The sequence below is a fragment of the Pagrus major genome, chromosome 17 (assembly GCF_040436345.1).
Source record: "Pagrus major chromosome 17, Pma_NU_1.0".
Classification (NCBI taxonomy): Eukaryota; Metazoa; Chordata; class Actinopteri; order Spariformes; family Sparidae; genus Pagrus; species Pagrus major.
Window position 1 is genome coordinate 12,866,349 of NC_133231.1, and position 22,771 is coordinate 12,889,119.

Consider the following 22,771-nt stretch of genomic DNA (forward strand, 5'->3'; position numbering starts at 1 on the left):
TATCACTTCTTGATGCGTCGGTTGTGGTGACATATGTTTGAACTCCGGTGCGTATGTGTGACTGAAGTCTGTTCTGAGTTTTTTGGCTGCGCAACAGCCAGATTAGGAAAAACTGTTGCTTGAGTCTGAACTCTTTCTCAGTGCAGAAGAGCACACATGGAAGAAACTTCTGTCTGTGTGAAAAATATCAGCAACTTATCGGCCTGGAAGATATTCAGAAAATCCATTTTTAGCTTCTCCATGAGTGCTTTCCCAGAGGATAAAAAATTTGACTGCTTCCACACACACACAGGAAATTTGTGTTAGTGCTTGCATGCTCAGCAGTTTTCCACACAGTCTTTCCAATAGACAGCACTTTGATGGTGGTGACTCAACTATGATCAATGTGCTCCTATCAATATTTCAGTCTCTCTGCTCGTCTGCTTCTGTGTCTCTATTTCCACTCTTCCTCAAGTCTCAATCGATAAGAGACAAATTAGAGGCCAGCTTCTTTTAATCTTCTTTCCTCCATCTCTTTTACTTGGATGAATGTCAACTGTAAACATACACACCCTCACATCTGGTTTAACCCTGAAAATCTGTGAAATAACACTGTTCTTATTTTTTGCATTGCTCTACTCTCAATAAGCCACAGCCTTTTTTTTACCTTTCTAATAATCTAATCCAAGTTGTAACTGTAATATAAATACTAAACTTTAACCTGAACCCCAAACCTGGAGGAAATAGTGAACAGTAGAGGATCATTCCGGACAAATTTTGGCATCCGTGTCTGTCCTTGTGTCATATAGCGATGGCAGCAGAGGTAAACAGGAGCTGACACCTGTCACATATGTTGGAGCTACCCAACAAGCTAACCCACATATCTGTCTATCTGTGGCTATCTGTCATATGTCATCCAGCTGGAGCCAGGAAACTAAGCAGTGTCATTTCTGCTAATATCTGTGTTTGACACTGATGCCATCAGTCATGTGGAAATGAGGAAAAGCACATGATACGGGTGAATATTAGTGGGTATATTTGATGTCAAAGTATGTTATCATGAAAAAAGCGTGATGTTAAAGTAAACAAGATAACTCAAAAATGTAATATAATGTCAGCTTAATGTGCAAAGAAGTAGCTCATGTTCCATGATGACATCCAGGCGTTACATTGCATTTTTGGTGGTTTTGCTTCAAATCTAGCATCAAACGTTTTTACATAAAGAAGAAAAGCACCAGCTGTCGGGTCCAGAGAAAAACCAATACTGGTGATACGAGCTTTCAGTGGTGTGTTGTCATTGTGCCAAGACTCACTAGAGCCCAAAATTCAAGCTGTGCCGTGATTGCTGAGATGCATGTCGCACACTAATGTACTATGTCATGTGGGAGTGATAGCAGTGTGTCTGTATCTCAGGAGCGTCACGTCCTGTTTTAGACAGGGCCATTTCAAAAATACACTACTGGCAGTTTAAAATGACAAGGCGACAGCCACAGTGGGTGTTTGCAAAAATAGAGTTCTCTCTTATACACAGCCCTGGCACCTCACTTTGTCTGACTGGCCCCATGCTTCCTGTCAGATTTCTAAGAGGCAGCCACCACGTTTACAGGTCAGGGGATCTGCAGGTTTCAGAGGTGAAAGTCTATTTAAAAATGCTTTTAATGTAGACTTGAATGTCAGAAGAGCCAGCCAAGTTCCTAATAAACACATATAATAAATTCTAAATGGGCGAATAAGAAAGCAACATAATTAGGTTTTTATGTAACCAATGTGAAAAAAAGAAAATAGAAACATCTCATGAGTTGGATTCATATTTGTTTTTGAACTGAATATTTGTCAAAGCAAGTCACCCAACGCACACACCCACGCTTAATTATAGGTCTGCTCACATATTACCATCCATCATCAAATGACCACTGAGTGGAGCATTTGGAGGAATTTATTTTAGTTACTGTTATGCTCACAATTTAATATGACTCCTCTCATGTGACAAGCATTTTTGCCCAAAATTATGTGAGGCCTTATGTTGCCGTACAGGTTGTTGCAGCCTGTCCATTGCCGCAGAGGGTCAGCCTTCATGGGAGACGGGACTCATATCGCAGAGTCAATGTCGCTACTCTAGTTCAGCTAATGCACTAACTGGGGGGCTGATTTGGGGGTTTTAAAAACACAATGTCAAAAAAACACCTCTACTGGAACAGTAAAAACAAATCGCAATCAAACACAAAACCCACATTGGTCATAACAACACAGTAGGACATAATTATTGTATAAGGGAACTTGGAATTCAATTTGCCTTTATATTTTGCCTGTGAAGAAGTCTTGCATAATTTGGAGATTAACAATGCAATTTTTATCGAATGTAGTGATTGATTGTCATATTATGACAAACTGTACAGTTTGATGTAACTATAAAAGTAAAATGATGGCCACTACTGGCAATGGGAGAGACAGAAGTAGGACAGCAGGGACCAGAGATGGAGTGAAGCGCTAAAAGGGCCATGATAGAGAGGCATGCAGGTGTACAGACAGAAGAGCAATAGGAAGGAGGGAGCGATGACAGAAGGGTTAAGGAAAGGAGAGGGATGAAGGCAGGAGATGTTTAAAATTTAGAGGCCTAGAGGAAAGCGTGGAGGAGGAGAACATTCACTATTGGCAGACTGTTGGTGGATGGAGGTTGTTCACTTCTATCTACGGTGCTCACCTCATGGAGAATACTGCCATCTTCAGAACTGCTCACCAAGAGAAATATGGTAAAATGTTTCTCTACTTCTGGCTGTTTTACACACAGCTGAGGATACACACTTCTGTGCCGACACACACGCCAACCCACACTCAATCACTTGTTCCCAGCATGTCTCTGTCACACAAAACTATGCCTATGAACTCCCACACAATCCCCACCCATACACTCACACCCACAACCTTGTCATTTCCAATGACATCCCCGGCCTCCATTACCTGCATACATTAACGAACCGCTCTGATGTTAAAATTATACATTCGTACATTTGAATAATTCAGATTATTTTAAAAGCTGTGCACTCACTCACTCTCTTTTTTCAAAATTAGTATTCATACTTGCAGCCTTTTTTTATTCAAAAGACATCAAATAGCAAATCAAATTGCAGCCTATTTGTGAGGCTCAATTTGTTTGAGATAAGAAAAAGGTGGCTAATAGAGTGAGAGTGAGAGAGAAAAGGGGCATTGCCGCAGTGCCATAATGTAATTCCAAACCTAACAAAAATATTTGATGAAGTAAACAGTGTCCCTTTGGTACATAAATGTGGTAGAAGATTCTATTTGTTCAACAAAAGAGAAATATATTATATGTGGCAGACAAAATATACATTATATGGCCAAAGGTTGTGGACACCCAATTATTCCTGAGATGAAACCTGCTTATCACACTCACCAGTGAATGTGTATGACTGTTTTTGTGTGTCAGGCCGTGTGTGTGTGAGAGAAATAATTGCAATATGGTCAACAACAATCGTGAAATAGGGTAGCAAACTGTGTGTCTTCCTGTATTTCCAGTGGGTACTACACATGCATGTGGTTATGTGTGGTTGTGTGATGTGTGATGGCAGATGGGCCTGTCACGATAATGATGCTATCGACTTAATGTATATATCTTATCAACTGACTGATATATGGAACTGACTTTGGACATGACCCAACGAAAAGTGGCAAAAACTGAATTGGAATTAATGATTATACTGCTGTGTTAAATGTTTGATATCCATTTAAGTGTAATTTTTGTTAAAGGAGACCAAGAGTCCATTTTGTTCACCATTTTGGTTGTGTGGTTTTACTTTTTTTCTTTTTTTATTTATTTGGGATATTTTTTTCACCTTCCAATCACAATGTCTGAATATAATTAGTAATTAAAAGTTCACTGCTCTTTGAAAGGGTTTACAAGCATTATTGTACTATGATAATATTGTCATATCGGAGGCATAAAATGGTCTTAAAATGTAAATAACACCATTACTCACAATTATTTCTGAGACAAGATATCATCCTACAAAAGTAGTTGTTATGACAGGCCTGATGGTAAATGTTACAATGAGTAAGAAACGTGACAATTAGGGTGGAACTGATCAGCGAGAACAAAAGGTTTGAAAGGTTTTTAAACTTAAACACTTGATACTGACCCCAAAGAACAGTGGATAGATAGTGAAACCTCATTTCTCGCCTCTGTCATTACCCATCTCTGTCTCTTCCAACTGTCTGTAAATCATGACAGGCGGTAACCTCCAGCTTCCTCTTTCTCTGTTTTGAAAACAACAACTAACCGTCTCTGACGCTTATGTTTCCTGCGTTTTAACGGACTACACACAGACACGCACACACACAGACCCATTTTATCTGACCTCCAAACTGAAGTTCCTGCTTTGTGTCCTACAACTTTAGTTAACCAAATGTCAAGTCTATTAAAAGTTTGCATGAACATGCAATTTAATATTGTCAGTGGTTGTCACCAAGGCTGAAACAGAATTTTACTACTCACAATGTACAGTAACATTAAAACATTAAATGCTATTACTCTAATGCAAGGATAAAAACTAAAGTTAAAAATTGCTTCCAAATGTATTTATTAACAAGAAGCATGCACGGCTGATGGCTGCAGTTACCCTAACGGCCGCAACGGCCGTCGTGTCACTATTGAGTCTTATTTCTTGATCCTGCCCCAAGTTCCTTTAAATAAAATACAAAACAATTCCCGGTGTCCCGGTGTGGCTGCTTTTATCATACGGAGTTACACTGGCAAAAGATGCTGTAATTGTAGTCTGTTTGCTACAGTGGGCCTGAGTATCATTGTCACTGGACTTTTTCGTCATGCACTCGTCATGCAAATGCCTGTGGCGATTTTTCAAGTGCCGGTATAAATTGGTTGTGTTTCCGCTGGATGTTGCAACTTTAGCGCGACAGGTTTTGCACAGTACTTGTTTCTGGTGCACGTCTGCAGCCTCAAACCCGAAATACTCCCAAATGACCGACGTGCTGTTTTTCTTGGGGATTAAATCCCCTAACTCCGCTTCTGGTCCCTCTGAAGCCATTTCAGAACGCGTTAAGGAGCAGGTTAATACTGATTGGTTAGTGTGACCTGTCCACGCGTAGCATGCTGCTTCTGATTGGTGAGTTTGGCAGGATGGTAGAGAGACGGCATGTATGTGTAAAATAGTTGACACAACAGATCCTGAGTCAGTCAGGAGCGCTGCAAAAACCGCAGCTTTGGCGATCACATGATCGCGTTGTCTAAAATCGCAATTTCGATCAGAAAACGATAAATCGTTCAGCCCTAAATCACACTTATTAGTGACAATGTTAAAGACAGGCAGCACCTAGGTGTACATTACAAGAAAGTAATACAGGCAGTGAACCACACAACACATTCTTCCCAGAATATCAATATATGCTGCATGCTTGTACCTTCTCTGAAATTAGTGTAAAGGGCAGGTGTATCTTCACCCTGCACGTTTACCCAAAACTCACATGCGCACAAACACACACACCAAGGTTCAAGCAGCTGGTGAGTTTGCCCTTGACTGCCCAGCCCCGGGCACTGCAGTGGCACGGATGCAGCTGTTTTAAAGAGTTCTGGGTAGGATTTAGAAAGCAATGTCTTTGTCAAGGGTAGGGTAGGGTTTATTTACACCGACAATAGCTCTGCTCCACACAAAGAAGTGAAGCCAGCCTTTTGGATTTAAATTGATACATGCATAAATAAGGCTATGTTGCTGGAACACTGTTATAAAAGAAACAGAAAATGTGTATTCACCATTAAGTAACTAAGAGTTCAAGCCTGGTTTCCATCAAAGTACTCTCGATGTAGTACCCTTTAAACCCGTACATAACCCTGTAATTAAACCTAAATATGAGACCTCTTTTGTGTTTCCACTGTGAACAGTACTCTTAAGTGAAGGTGGGGTTTTCACCAAGTGGGCTTTGGGGCTAACCCCTTTCACTTTTCCAGCAGATAAAAAACAACAGGGGAGACTGGTCGTGACTCTCAAGAAGCTGATGCATTTATTAACTGAAACACTGCAACCTATACTGTACATTACTGCCAGTTCAACAACATATACAAACTGGTAACTTTCTGCTCCGCACACATTCACCTCTTTTTGGTGCCACTCTCTGTCTTGCTTGACCACAGACCTGCTAGGCCCAACAAACAAGTGTGGATGTTTATGACAACAAGGAAACAAGCTTTATTGATAAAAGGCTGCAGGCAGCAAGACAAACGAGTGCTGGTCTGCAGTGTTTTAACTCCACCTTTTAGTATCAGATCAGTGTGCTAGTTCCTCAACAGAAGGTTAACGAAAAAAACAGGACAGGGCAGTTCTTTTGGTACCGTCCACAACTTTTGATAGTGGAAAAGCCATATAAAATGTTCTAAACTGAACTGAACCAGACTGCTTGGAGGAAACAAGGCTTTAGTAGCACCATGAAGAACGAGACTTTCTGAGGGAGCAGAGGGAGGCATTGTGCTAAACATTGTGTGCAAGTAGCATGTTTGTTTTATCTTTAGACTTTTCTATTAGTAGTACCAATTAGATAATGGGTTACACTACATACATAGTAACAAATAATTAAGAATAAATCCAACTCATCTGCCCAGATAAGTCAAGATTAAATAAAGAGATTTTGTAAATGTTTATGTCTGACAGCGCTCAGGAATGAGGTCTTTGTTAGTATACTGACACTAGATGAACAAGCTGTAGATTTGATTAGGATTTAAACCACAGCTCTTCTAAAACATTCATGGTCAAATTTTCAGGTTGAACTATATTTAAATTATATGCATGAGTAATGAAATGCTAATATGATGAGACAATTGACCTCAGCTTGTTGTGCAGTACTCCAGGCATGAAGAACCCAAATGCAGCATTTGACATGAATTAGGCTAGGTTTGTAATCTAATGACAAAGAGGAGGGGAGCTCATGTGAGTGAGTTGCAAAGAAAATAAACATGGATCTGAATTTCAGTGCATGTGCTTATGTGTGCATTAGTTTCAGTGTCTGCTTATACAGATGCAGTACAGTGATTTGAGATCCATTACCAGTCAAATAACTTTCAAAGATTCAACAGATAATACACATTTTGTGCATGGTAAATAATCTGGAAATGATATTTGTGTTAGCCATGTGTAGGACTTGCCCTAGACTGACCCGCCTGGGGCTCAAACAGAGAGACATGGCCTGCTGTGCGGTTGGGGATTCTGGGACCCTACTCTTAAGGAACAGATGCCATGGCACAACAGCTGCTCATCTGGCATCAAACTAGAAAAACCTAGTTATCCAATATCAGCACCTTCAATTAACCAACAGCAGCACTTCCAGTCCTGCAGCATATAAATCAAGTATATCAGCCACTACATTTGTCAAATATTCGATGACTTATTGCCTTATGACTTAAGTTCCTCTTTTTAAGATTTTAAAATGACGCAGCATATAAACACCATCATTCACAGTCATGTTGTGAGTGTGTGTGCACATGTAAGAGAGGAAAGGTGCTCACCCTGGAAAGACTGTCTGGCTCTCTCCACTAGCTCTTCGATGGGGTAGCTGGCCAGGTCTCCTCTGGCATGCTTCGTCTTACAGTAGGTACATGCATTCAGACACCTAAACAGATAAACAGAGAGTTAGTGAGCGAAGGAGAAAGGGACGGATGCTTTAGGAAGGGCATTGTCAACGCACTTCAGAGGAGATATCACAAATGAAAGTTAGAACTTTATAAAACTGAATGAAGAACTAAACTTATCTTTAAACTTTGTGTTGTTGTATATGTTGCGCAATTCAAACAAGCTAATGTTTGACAAAAAATGTGTGTATGTAATATTTGGTGCAACACCCACAAGTTGAAAAATGTAATGAAAAAAACTAATAAAACTTTTTTATTAGTATTTCATATGTTTACATCTTGCAGTACACTTGGCTGGCAACACATTTTTTCTATTTTTCTATATTTATCTGTGTACTTTATAAAACTACAGAATTATCATTCATACAAATTGACCAATAGAGCCTTTAACAAACTTTGGTCAACTGTTCTGAACTGTGGAAATGAGGCTTGAGGAGAACATGGTGAGCGTTCAGATAAATAGATTAGGCTTTTTAATGTGTGAATGTAATCTATTCATTCACGCTTTCCCAATAGAGCAGAAGCAGGAGAATAAAGCCGGGAGTCAAAACTGTCCTTTCTCTCCTTCACTGTTTAAAAGGACTCCAGCTAACTCCAAATTAACCATGGACAGCTGTCTCTCAGACCGAGGCAAGCAGTGGAAAAATTAGACTCAATGCAGTGTTTTGTTTTCAAAAAGTAAAAGCTTAATTCAAACTGACTGAGGAAGGGAGGGAGGGAGTAAGACTATGAAGAAAGACTATGAAAAAAATTGAAATGAAAAAACAAAATACACAAAAAATGAGAAACACTGCCTCACATCAGATCCAAAAGCATGGAATGGCATCAACTCTGGGGGAGTCTTTGTTTAGGATGAAGGGGACTTTTATTCAAGTTGTCTGTAAATCACTACTGAAAGGAAGAAGGAAAGCCACTGTTACAAGTACTTTTTGTATTTACTCCATTAGGGTTTCATTTCTGGCCTTTAATTAGTCACACTGGGTTAAAATACACACTGTTACATTTACCACAGTAGTTTCTTTTAACTCACAATTTAACTGTTGGCCTAAATTTCTGGCAACAGCTCCAGCTAGTTGCATAAACAGGCTGTTGGGTGAACACAAGTTAAACACTATAATTTTTTAAATGTGTGTTTAAGAAAGAAAAAAAGACTGAGCTACTTTCTCGAAAAAAAAAAGTGCCACATCGCCACACAGAGTACTCACTTGTCAGGTGTTTACCAACATGGATGTAAAGCACAAAAATCATCCCACAAGTTGAATATAGCACAAAAAGCACTAAAATAACCAATCCCTGACTAATAATGTACTACAGTCCAGCTGCTCATAAAGAAAACAACAAGACCATTAATACCATAGTACTACTAAAGCAAGCGTTTGACACAAATTAAAGATCAAAGATTCCTCTATCATAAAAGTGTAACAATGTTAAAACTGGTTTGTCGTGGGAGTTATACACTCCAGTGCAAAGGCGAAAACATCTTACTAATGATTCATAACCATAAAATGTTGCGATACGTGGCAGCTGGTATGAGACTATGAAATTAGAATGTTGTAGATAACAAGCTTAAACCCTGTATCTGTCCATGACAGACACATGAAGAAAAAACAGGGACTCCCCAGAAGCTTGAAACAAACAGGCAAACAACACACAACTACTGTTGGGCCAAAAAAATAACTCTTGATTGTTGTGTTTATAAGATGGGTCACGTAGATTGCATTTTGCCAAATTGTAACAACTATATCCAATTACTAGTCATGTCGTGCCAGAGATGGCACATCTCCAGAGATGGAGACTGGAACAAACTAAAGCCAAGACAGCATATGCAGTGGCTGATTGATTACCACAAACCTGACAAAGCAGCAATTCAAGAGTTTAGCAGTGAAATGTAAAGATACATGATCAAAAGAGGTCATCCTGTTAATGATTAGTGTCTAAGGAATCTATAGGTAGGTCTGTTTGACTGCATTTACTAGACCGTGAAAGACCTTCTTAAGTGCCCACGGAAACAGCTACAATGTCTTTATAATCATTTTGAAATACGATATGACCAGGAACATTTTTAATGTCACCATGAAAAAAACAGAAAAAACGAAGAGAATATAGCTATCTATCCATCTCTCCATCCATCTCTTCCTCTCAGGGTATTGCTTATCCTAGTTGAGGGCACTAAAGATGGCAGCTAGGTCACAGGACCTAGCTGTGGAGAAAACACAGACAGATGGGGCCCTGCATGCACGCGCGCACACATACACACACACATACACCACCAGGGGGTCCATCCATCTTAATGTGATCAGGCCCAGCTGAGTGGATCACACCAACATTAATCTCAAGAGACAGCCAGTGGCCTGCTTGAGTGTGTGTGTGTGTGTGTCTTTGCATCAATTATGTGCATGTGTGTTTGTGTGTGTGTGTATGTGTGTCGCGCTGCTGAACATTTGTCCAGTATCACAACAACGCATTAGCAGTTTCGACCTCTCCATCAGCCTAAACAGACTGCGACAACTAGTCAGCACCCTTAGAATGACAGTGACTGAAGGAGAGGAGCAGTGTCACTCTCTCTGACACACACACACACACACACACACACACACACACACACACACACACACACACACACACACACACACACACACACACACACACACACACACACACACACACACACACACACACACACACACACACACACACACCATTTGCTGGGTTATCAAATATTCCAGTTTTCCCAGAAGAGAATAGATTTTTAATCACTCTGAATTTTATTTTATTACACCCAAGAACACAGAGAACTTTTAATGACTGAATTTACACAATGCTTTCAAAATACTGTTCCTGTTCATGAAAACTAACTAAACTGCAACATCAACAAGACTCGAGTGGTATGAGGGAGAATTACGTCTATAATTAAAACAAAATATTTCTCGTCCTTATCAAGCCCCCATCCTTTCCCTCCTTTGTTTCTGTCCTCTCCCCCTTCTGTGTCGGCCCAGCTAATTAAACCACAGAGGTAGCTGTTGTACCTGACAACAGTGTAGTTCATCAATGTGTTACAATGAGAGAGGCTAGCTCCCCAGTGTGTGAGTGTATGTGTGTGTGTATATACTGTATGTGTGCAAGAGAGGGAGAGAGACTATTGTGTGGTTGCAGCCTTGAAAAGGTAACAAAGAAAGGAAAGCCCTGAGGTTCCTCTATACATTTGTAAACCTCCCTTGACACACACACACGCACACACACACACACACACACACACACACACACACACACACACACACACACACACACACAGTATCATTCCCTTTGGATAGGCTCCCATGTGCAGCATTTTAAAGATACAGACTGGGAGAGAATTGAGCAGGAGAAGGTTTTCTCAACGATAAGCATTTAGGGTCTACACATTAATTAGAAATCTGCTCTATACATAAACAAATTGGGCCATGTGTGCATTTACATCTGTGTGTGTGTGTTCATATCTGTGTGTGTTCATGGGGGCTCATATTGTGCGAGCTTGAAGATGCAATTATGAAAACAAAGCTTAAACTGTGATGGGAAGTCTGAGCACTTTGCAAATTATGAGGGAAGATTATTCATTGCACTTATTGTTGAGACTGGGAGAGGGGTGGAGTGGGTATATGAGCAAACAAAATCTTCAAACTGCTATTATACGAGTGAACAAAGCCTCAAGCCTGTAAGTTTACTGTTCGTGTCATCTCAAAGTCAAAGTGGAGGTTGCAAAATAATATGAAGTCAAGGAACAAAGAATGTTGACACAATGGAGTAAAGACCTATTAGGAGCAATGAATAGAGGATGATTACTTATTCAGTGAAAGGTTGGCAGCTAAACCTTATTTACCCATGATACGCTGTCATGAGAGATGGTTGCATTCAAGTTACATGGGAACTTTGCATGCCTCTGATAAAGAGAATATTCCTTATATCTCTAATCTTAAAACCAGAATGAGGATTAAGGATGAAGTGAAGAAGTGTTCATAACTTGTTATGGAGTTTAACCTCCTCAGCTCACTTCGATTAAATGAAATTATGTGTTTACTTAGCAAACACATTGTTGCACTGGAAAAAAAGCCAAGATGTTTAACTGTGTGAGGAACCAGAGTAAAAATGTTATCAATATGTCTGCCTTTTGTCCAGGTAATTGGATGATAACATGAATGTTGGTGCTACAGAATATCACTGTGTACAAAAATCAATGCAAGCATATCAGCATGGTCTGTCATTGCCTGATAGATCCTCAGGGTTCCCAAACTAGGAATCTGACAATTGTTTTTTATTACAGAAAACAACAACATAGCAAGTGGCTGTTTTCAAAATGACAGCTGAACCCTCGAGATAAACAACAGAAATTATGCTCAGGGTTTTTAGATCTTACATCTGTGAATTTCAGTGGCTTTTCAGTGTTTGCCCTTTGACCTATGAGGAGTCGATAAAAAAGTTTACTTGAGCGTCTGAAGCCTTTTCCATTCAAGTATTTAGTTAGAGAAAGAGTGGAACAGTTGACTTGTAAGGACTTCTGTGCTGGTCGTAACTCTATCAGCCCTCGTAATATTGTTTTTGTATTTCTGTGTGTGAAGATGTACATGTTTTTTTTTTTATCTGTGGGTAGACCAGTGTGTGCATGAGTGTGTGTCCTAAGGCAGCTGGGGTCTGTCCCTCTTAGTGTTCAATACAGGCTGTGTGTCTGACCTCTTGAATTCTGTTTAGTCTTGTGTTCCCAATGCTGCACACTGAAACAGCTGTCTGTGTGTGTGTGTGTGTGTGTGTGTGTGTGTGTGTGTGTGTGTGTGTGTGTGTGTGTGTGTGTGTGTGTGTGTGTGTGTGTGTGTATGTGTGTCTAAAAAATGTGTCACATGGTGACCTTGGGTTTTATTGTAACTACTACAGCAGCTTCGCTTGTTGTTTTGACTGGAGAGAGACAGCACGTGTATGTGTGTGAGAGCATGTGCATGTGTGTGAAAATATAACCCCATGTCTACATAGGAACTGTGAGTCCCAACTTCTTGTTTTGTCTGTAGACAGACCTCCAGACACTGTTTGTACGAGATCAGTCAACCCATTGTTACTGGACAAGAATGGTATGATGTTTGTTTATTATGAACCACCAAACATACTGATAAAAGCGAGTGGTACAAGATCTGATCCGAAGTTAGACTTGTAGGCTGGCTGATTCACTGCTTAACCTGTTGATGATTTGACTTATTGCTGCCTGCCTTAATGACCACTTAACTGTGTAACTAACTGCCTGATGAAATCACTTGATGTTGTCAAGCTGTCTAAATGACAAGCAGACTTTACTGATAGATTACTGTCTCACAGACTACTTTACTGGTCTAAAAGGTGACTGACTAAACCATGATATCTGCAGGTATCAGAGGTTAACTGGACGCTTGATAAGATCCTCTACATTCCGCTTGGTAATGTATGGTTTTATGTTTTGTTGATCAGTAAAATTTCTGTGATCCGAATGACTGGTTGTTGTACCTACTTCACAGGATTGATCAAACACATGCCTCTACACATGATCAGCGGTGGGAAGCATGGTCCAGTAACAAGGTGTAGCACAGGTTTCTTTAAGGCCTCATTCAGACCAAATTAGGCGTACTGCAGGGTTGTTTGGCAGCATGGGAGGACACAACTGGGAGAGCATCCTTGTTCCTGACAAGTTTGCAAAGTATTTCTTCTCTCCTGCTGGTGCAGTCTCCTTGGATCATGATTTTGATTGTGAAAACAAGTAACAAGAAACTCAGAGTAATTCAGTCTTTTTTTGTCCTGAATGACAGTACTTTTTTGTGACACCGAAAAAATTCCATTAGAAGTACCATAGAGGTAGGCTATATTTATACCGTAGAGCTTGATTTAGTGTAAATGGCTTTAACAACTGTACTATTGACCAGTTGGTCTGATCATCGGCTTATTTGATTGGCCACTGCAGCATGATGGTATGTTGCATTTCTCTAAGACCTGCACCCAGCACTCAAAATGACAGGGATACCTTCCATTTTGGCCACAACACCTGATTTGTTCTGAATGACAATTAACATGTGCCAGAAAGCAGGACAAACTGTTTCAAATTTCAAAGACAGAGGAGACTTTTGTGCATCAAATTTCACAGTCAGCTGTCATCTCATGGGAAGGGTAATGCAAAGCCAGGTAGTCAAACTCAAAAACTGACTCAACTTTAAGCACTTTGACGAGGCATTATATTTGAGCAGCAGGACCTCTCAAGGTAGCACTGCTGGCACTACATTGTTTTTTGCTCAGCATTGGCAAAGAGTGGCTCACATCAGTGTAAATCTATTTTGCAGCTAAACATGTAGCCTTATTCACCAATTGGAAGTCATAATGAAGGCTTCAGGAATGGCTTCAGAGAGCATCAACAAAGAACGTATTGAGTTGTCTGCTGATATCAGTGGGTCATTAAACATTATGCTTTTATTAGTTTATGTTAACAGTGACTTGTGAATGAAAAGGTTTACGGTTGTTTCATACTTCATCTGATTGATTCTAGATGCACCCTCACATAAAAGTCAAGAGGTCTTTGACTTAATTGCCAGTGTTTCCTGTTAAAATCCAATGCACTGGTGTGACGATAAATGACAAAACACATGTCATTGTCAAAAAAGTCTGACTGCACTGCATATGTACACACAACCCCACAGACAAAATGACGTGCTTGATGTCCGAGTCACAGGAAGAAAGCTGAATTTCTGGATTGATGAAACCGTCTTGACAACTATGGACCATTTACCTCTTGGAAGGAAACATGTAGAAGAAAAGGTTTGTGCAAATAGTCTGTAGGACGATCAGTTGTGCGTGTGTGTGTGTGTGTCAACTGTGTTTGCCTGTAAACTCTGTTTGCCGTGACATACTGGGCTAATTCAGTTACTCAGGGGTTCTGTAGTGTAATGCCTTGTAATGACACACAATCTCATTTTGTCCAAGGAGACACATCAATCTTTTGGATTTACTGTGGGGAGCAGAGTCACTCCTGGTGAGTGAGTAGGAAGAACAGTGTGTGTGTGTGTGTGTGTGTGTGTGTGTGTGTGTGTGTGTGTGTGTGTGTGTGTGTGTGTGTGTGTGTGTGTGTGTGTGTGTGTGTGTGTGTGTGTGTGTGCGTGTGGCAGGCATGTATGTGTGTGCTTGTGTGTTAAGCAGTGGGGAAGAGGGAAATGGAATAATATGTTCAGACCAGTGGAGCTGAAAACTACCCATACATTGGTTTGATAAACAGCAGGAAAGGCCACCATGGTACATAGCTGGAAGAGGTGTGGGTATGTGTGTGTGGGTGTGTGTGTAAGTGGTGGGAATGTGTCTGCATATGATCGTGTGTGTGTGTGTGTGTGTGTGTGTGTGTGTGTGTGTGTGCGAAACGAAACGAAATAGAAAAAGAAAAAGAAAATGAGAATTCCTTTGTGGAGGTGTGTGTGTTAGTATTTGTTGTATGTGTTCCAATGTGAAAAATCAAAGGATGTGGTGGTGATGATGTGTGTATATTGTGCATCCATGCATTCCCACGATCCTACACACATATGTACGGGATCAGAAACCCGTGTGTAAACACCCTTCGCTCCTCTGTAACTCCACTTTTCTGAAGCACATCAGCACATTTTCTCCCCCTTTTGTTGCTGCCACACATGATGCATTTTCACTTCTGCTCCTCGGGGAGAAAAACAACACAGAAAAGAAAAAATGAGATCATTGACCAACGAACAACCAAAATGAAAACGCAGTCAAGTAGAGCAGTGTAACGCGGCTTGTGTATTTGCTTTTAAGATGAGGGAGAGATACGGACAAATTATCTGCAGTGAATATCACATGGATCCCAGTAGTGACGTTATTACAGTCTGTATGGGAGTTTCAATCCGGTTCAGACATACCTGCCTCGATTGTTTGATAAAGTGTGTGTGTAGGAGAAAGAGGAAAAAGAAAAGACTTCTTCTGTGTCTCTCTGTGGCATCTCAGGCAAAAACTGGCTCCTTGTTCTCCTAGGCCTTATTCACTTCCTCACTGTAATTGCCAGAGAAATTCAAATTACAAAAGAGCACATAGGCCTGATTCAATTTGCTTTTAACTCCGCTAATGACTTCCCATCTCACCCCTGTTTCTCCCTGGCTCTCCGTGTACCACACTCAGCTTTTCCCTTCAAGCAGTGGCTTTTATCTGCAAAAACGACTCCTCTTTTCTTATGGTGACTATCATTCTTTACCGATAGTCTTTATTATAAAGTGTGTCACCAATGAGCTGTGCTGTTTCTTTTTACCCGGCTGCATCAAGGCCTCTGGTATTAAAAACACAATGTGCTGAGTTTGACTGTTCTCAAAACAGAAATTGTTGCAAGGAAGGCTAAGAAAAGAATCCAGCAGTGGATGAAGCTCTGAGGCGTGCTGATTGTGACACACAAAGAGGAAGAGGAGCTCGGCTATCAGGTGCTGAAGACTGTCATTTGTGTAATGAACAGCGTGAAAGAGTGCCACTATGATAATAGTCAATATAAGAAAAGTGAGTATCGAGCAATGTTCATACACTGGAAAGTTTACTGGATGCGACAGTTAGGAGATACAGAAAAAAGGATTTGGTGTTGTGAAGAGATTTCTGATGTCCTTGCGAGAGGAGCCGATGTTTGCATCACATATCACAAAGAGGCAAAGAATGAGATTTGATTTTTCTGTAGTAAATAAAAAGCTGTCACACAACAGATACAGATAAAGAGAAGAGATTGGCAGGTCAATATGTACTGTAAATATATTTGCCGTTATGATTTTTTCTAGCTGTGCACTAGCCATTTACAGCACTTGAGACTAAAGACGCTGTACAACTGCCATCCATTGGCTTTATGGGGCAAAATAACTGTCACAAAAAAAATATGTTTTCTTGCTAGTTTTCTATCTTCATGAGTTGCATGGAAGTGTATAAATAAAATACTCCTAATTAATTTCTATTTAAGTGTACATGATATAAATATGTATATGATTGCAGGAAGAAAATATTGGACTGCAGTTGTTTGCAGCCTTATTAACAGACATAATACTCAGATGAGCTAGAACACTTCTGATAGCAGTAAACACACAAGTAGACAGACACAGCCACTTACAGGACACATACACTCAGTTTTTTACTCAAGTGACCTGAAACTGAATTCAATAATAATGAATTAATAATAATCCAAATGATTAAAAAATGAATCTAATCAACCATAGCTACAAACAAGAAATGTTGTTGCTGGTAATGAAGCCCAAATGTGTTTAGAGCAGCAGATGCACTACAGAAAACATGTTTTACATATTGCACTATCCTTGTTCTCCTTTAACTCTGATTAGTGTAATACTTTTTTAGGACTGCTATGGAGCTTTTAGGAGTTACATTTATTTTTTAACATTGCCCAGGTACCCTGAAATGTTGTATGCAGGCTCATACAACTATCACACAGGATCTCAAGCAGGAGCTGGACAGCGCCTTCATTATGAAAGTTCGGGGGACTTTGTGTGGCAGTTAAAGAAATTCGACCTGCCAAAGACAATGATGGTGCACTTTTAGACCATCATCACAAAGTCTATCGTCACCTCCTCCATCACCATCTGGTATGATACAATGCTGCCAATCCTAAAAACAAGAACAGACTGTAGCCAACCATTTTCTCTGGTGAGGAGGTGATTGGCTACAATCTGCCATCTTTACAGGACCTGTTATCCTCCGACATTTTTTTAATACTCCTGTAACAAAATACAGGAGACACAAATGTCTCACAAGAACTATTTTTTCGAGACTGCAGCTGCCCTCATCATACAGGCCAGAGACCACTACTGACGCTGACCAACATATACATTATACATTATACCTTATATTATATACAATAAAAGCTGTGTTTTAGCTGCAGTCACACTGTTTCAAAACCTTAACAAACTGAAAAAAACATGGTAAAACACATAGCTTCTAAAACCATGTCCTCAACTCCTCTCCTATTACCCTAGGTAACCTGGGAGTATTGTTGCTGCAAGCCTAAAAAGAGGCACCATTCCATATTTTCTGTTTGAAGTGAAAATCAACAAAATATCAAGTTTCTGTGTGCATTTAGCTATCCTTCTTAAGAATTTGGGTGTTCTTCCTGGTTTGTTGTGTTATTGAGGGACACATCAGGTCAGGAACAGGAGCAACCAAATATTGTTTCAACCTCCTCTTTTTAAGGTAGTAAGTCTACCTCTGAAATGCAGGACGCTGCTACTGCGTTTGTAGCTTCACAGCCAAGTCCTAACCCTGGTCCTGCCTGTTCTGAGGCTTATTGTTTTTCCACTCCATCTACACGTCTGTGACCCCAAACTTACTTCTCTCTCAGCTGGCTAAAGCCCTGAACATTACACCTTGGTCACAATTGTTAACACAAATCTATGTTAAAGGTCAGCAGCGAGGTTGATAAGACCTATTATTTCACTGTGTCGGTGTGGAGAGTGGATGGAGAAGTTGTGGCAGCCAGACGAAAATCACAGGAAACAAGCAGCTAACTCACAGGGGGCCCGTCAGCAACAAAAACATGTTCACAATGCACGCTAACACACAAACATGAAGACACTTTCCACTCCGTCTCTATTGGCTTTGTTTACACAGTTTGTGTGAACACATGCGTGTATTTTGCTACAGTGACTATTAATGACTGTAGTAATCAAGGATTTGGCAGGAATAAAGGTCTGTGGGAAATTAGCCACTAGCCTGCTCAAATCTTTTATGATTGTAGCCAACCACAGAATGAATACAATAGAAAAACAGCACTGAAATAAATGATTAGAGATTTATACAGTATTTAATTTGAGTAAAGCTTAAAAGGTATTAATATCTATTCAAAACCCTAACAATGCCATCATGCTATATTTAACATGGCTTTATGGCCAGATTAAATTAGCTTTCAGTTTAGAGGATAAATATGTTACTATGGGTGTCAGAAGGTGAAAAAAAGCTAGAATTACTACCACGTGGTTGTACGCCTCAGCCAGCCAGTTACATTGCAATTTACATCTATACAATCACCACAGTTTCAAGGTGAGCACCCAAGATTGGTGTCTGACCAAATGTGAAATTTGGTCACAATCTACCCTTCTGTTCCTCCTGTTGTGGCATTGAATAAGGGCTTAAAAAAAAGTATATATACATACATATATATATATATATATACATACATATAATAAAACGTCATTACCTCATCAATTTATTTCTTTACACATATGTATGAAATGTGGTCAAAACTGGCATGTGAATTTTTCATAGCCAAAAATGTGACCATGACTTTTGTTCAACCTTGAGTCCAAGTGGACGTTTTTGCCAAATTTGGGATTCAAAAAAAAAAGAGAAAAGGGGGTAAAATCATTCATCAGGGAACTGAACAAACAAAAGAGGATAACATACTGTATGTGCTCCAAGGATACCTTTTATACTCCCTGGATAGGTGAGGCCAGTAACTCAACTCAGAGACTAAGAAATTTCCACTTCCCTGTAACAAAAAACATGACTTTGACTGTGAATCTTTTTATGTATTAAATCCTTCAATGTTTTTTTCCTATTAAAGAGATGTCAGCATCTCTATTTGTCGACCCGTTGTAAGCAAAACTCTGCAAGGATATGAAAGACAACTATGTGGAGGAGGTGGCTTAAGAAAAGATTAACCAAAAAGAAGCAAAGTACAATCACAGTGTCATATAACTGATAGGAAAAATTACATTTTAATGAACAGGAATTACTAATATTTGCACAATGCATGACCTTCAAATGTAATTCATAACTTTCATTATTGTGTAATATTAACACAAGTTTTAACAGCGTAGCAGACCTCCATTTTAACATTAATTAAATCTGTGACCACTGTAGAAATCAAACATAAAACAACAAAGAGCAGTCAGCCTCCCAGAAATTCTTTACTCATGTTTGAGAGAGCTCTCAACCCGCAAGAAAGCCTACGTGCCCAGCCCCCCTGTGTCATCCTGTCAACCTGCCTGCCTGAAGGATACGGATGATGAAGTTGGTTATTGGTCTGAGGTTAGAACAGAAGATCACTAACACCTGATTTTTAGCACATTGAAAATAACAATGACAGAGATTATAACTGCCAAAAATGTGACTAAATAGAAAACAGGGAAGAAACAGATAATGAAATGAAATGAGCTGTAACTGTGGAACAAAGGACTTTTTTTATGCATGGAGTCTAATGGCAATGGTTCACACAAACAGCAACAAATACACACACAAGCTTAATGACCCATTCTGACTGAGTGGTTGTAAATTCCTTGTTTATGACGCTTAGCATCACGATTCAACTTGCTCAAAAAAGGGCTTTCACTGTTGCTGACAAAACACACACACACACACACACACACACACACACACACACACAGATATACAAAGAGCAAGAAGGGACCGCTGGTGTAGCCTAGGGCAAAACACACACATACATGCACCAGCTTCCTAATAGCATCAAGCGAGCTAAAACTAGAACACAAAACAGAGCATTAGAAAGACATGGTACAGTCTTTTTCCAGCCTGTGTGAAAAATGAACTCTGCCCTCAGGCTTATCTGTTTGCATAAAGAAGCCATGGAAGAAATAACAAGGAACAATCCAAAACTAAATGCTAGCGACTGGAACGTAAGTCAATTAAAGAGCACAAGCCCAACATCAGCTGCTGGAGTCAACAACATAAGCATGGGTAGGGTGGAGTTCAAAGGAACCTCGTCTGATTCAATCCAGTGCTGAAAAACACCAACTGTGTGTGTGTTTCCAGTATTTCTCTTTCATGCTTCTCATTCACAATCTACTATTCCCTCCACTGCTACATCGCTTTCAGACCATTCAACATGTACATTCAAAACGAGTGAAAAAGATTTCTGCTGTATTGTTGCAAATCCAAACTTTGGAGGTTTATAGGTTTACTTTTATCCACGGCCGTTTCAAATCAAAGCAGGTAACTTCCTAAAAACCTTGGCTGGGAGCAGCTTTTGTGTCACTTTATCTTCAGAAGCCTGTTAACTTTCCTGACATTCAAGGTCCCCGAGAGGATAGAGTGATTATGCTGTTTGGATGTCTATTCATTGTGGTGTCAAAAAAAGTGCTGGAGAAATTATTATTTAAAAATATTATTTGTATGAATAAGAATCTCACTGTACTCTATTAAAAAGCAACTATAGCACGCATCTGCAGCGCAATTTCATTCTAAAACTGGGGTATCGTAAAATCCAATACATACTGGGTGCACATTTATTCAATTTAGTATAAATTAGGGATGTCCCGATCCCGCAATCGGGATCAGGACATCCCTAAGTAGGCATCGGGGCCGATATGGGCATTTTTTCACTGATCGGGATCGGCAATTTTGAACGTGGACCCAAGCCCGATTATTTTTACGTCAGCTGTTGTCAACGGAGCACAATTTGTGGCAGAATGCAGTCGTGCTCATAACGTTAGGCTGGAGAACCTGTGGATAAAATGTCTGCAGTGTGGAAATATTTCAAATTAGAAAGCGAAAGCGAAAGCAGTCCAACGGCAACACGTAACATCTGCAATACGACCGTTTCGCGAGCTGGTAACAAAAGAGCTGCATTTAATACTACACATTTGATACGGCACATAAACAAAAACATGAGTTCACTCAAGCAATACAGGCAAAGGCACCGAAGCAACAAACACTCGTGGATACTTTCAAAAGGAAAGAGAAATATCCTCGAGTCAGCGACATGGCCACAAATATTAAAGAGTAGGTCATTGAATTCATCGCTCTGGATAACCAGCCCACCTCTGTGGTAGAGGATCAGGGTTTAGTTACTGACTTTGTTTACTTGTTGTTTTTGTTAAAAAAAATTTTTAAAAAACTAATGAAAACCAATGTTGCAATAGGATATGCAGAATAAGAAAGAGCCAAATGAAAGTATTTACTTTGTTTCAACAAAATAAAAAAAGCTATTAAGAACAGCTTGGATGCAAGTGATTTTTTTCTTAATGCAGCTATATTATCCAAGAAAATATTAGTTAGGGCTAAGTATCGGATCGGGACTTGGTATCGGCAGATACTAAATATTAAATGACTCAGATCGGGATCGGGGTAAAAAAAACCTGATCGGGACATCCCTAGTATAAATCTGCAAATCATTCCATGTTTGTCCTTCAAATCCTTTGTATGCCTGACTCAAACTGAAACCCAAAAAAGCGAACAAAACGTGAGGGCATTGAAACAAAATACAATAACTTTACAATACAATAATAACAAGAAATCCATGCAACATTCTGCTTTTGAACTGAACCCTCAAAGAAATAATCAGGGCTTTTGCTCATTAATATGTCAAGTTAATATGACTCAAAATAACTGCACTAATGGCTCAGGAGAAACCTGACGATGTTCCTTCGATACAAAGCCAGAGGGCATTTGAGTACTAGCCGTACTATAGTGCATTTATTTTCTGATGGGGATAAAATTAACGTGGTGGGAAAAAAGCCAATCTAAATTAGACTTCATGGGTGCAAATGAATTAATATGCAACTAATGAAACTAATATTGTACATCAATTTGAACAGGAAATTAAATTTTCAAAGGTAGTCCCAGGTAAAACTCTACACCAGGCTTTTGTGTCAATTTGCACTATGATAAAGTGAAGGAGATGGGGTACAGTATATTCATCTGTCAGACTAAAATTAATCTGTGGCGTAATATGAAGCGAGTAAATGGATTTTGTTTGAAAATATAAATTTTTATAGTCGAAAAAGTCTAAGTAGGTGAAGGTTTAAGGGTTTTTTCTGTAAGATTTCTACACGAGGCAGAAATGTGACTACTGTTTCAGCATGTCTCTCAAGGTCCCTACACTTTCCACACAAGTGCTCCGACCTGCACGACTAAGAGTATGATCCCTGATTGGCTTTCCATCCATTCATTTCCCTACCATTCGTGTTAAATTGAGAACTAAGCATAGTCAAAAAACAAAGAACTTAGATTAATACAGTGCTGAGCAAGTGGTTTTATTTCCCTTGACCTCTGACAACTTTCACGACTTAAATTCAATCCTGTTCTGCTTTTCAGCGTTGATCTACTAGATTGAATATCACTGAAATCAGCAACATGATTGATGTCAATGTACTCCATTAAAAAAACAATGTTAATGCT

The 22,771-nt window shown here is 39.7% G+C and overlaps 1 protein-coding gene across 1 annotated transcript in view; it reads right to left on the reverse strand.

The window, feature by feature from the left end:
* The window catches only part of cdkal1 (CDK5 regulatory subunit associated protein 1-like 1), a 239,293-nt gene that overhangs the window by 130,299 nt on the left and 86,223 nt on the right, over positions 1 to 22,771 (reverse strand). Inside the window, exon 8 of the mRNA XM_073485828.1 lies at positions 7,505 to 7,608. Within this exon, the coding sequence (XP_073341929.1) occupies positions 7,505 to 7,608 (104 nt within the window). The remainder of the gene's footprint in view (positions 1 to 7,504; positions 7,609 to 22,771) is intronic.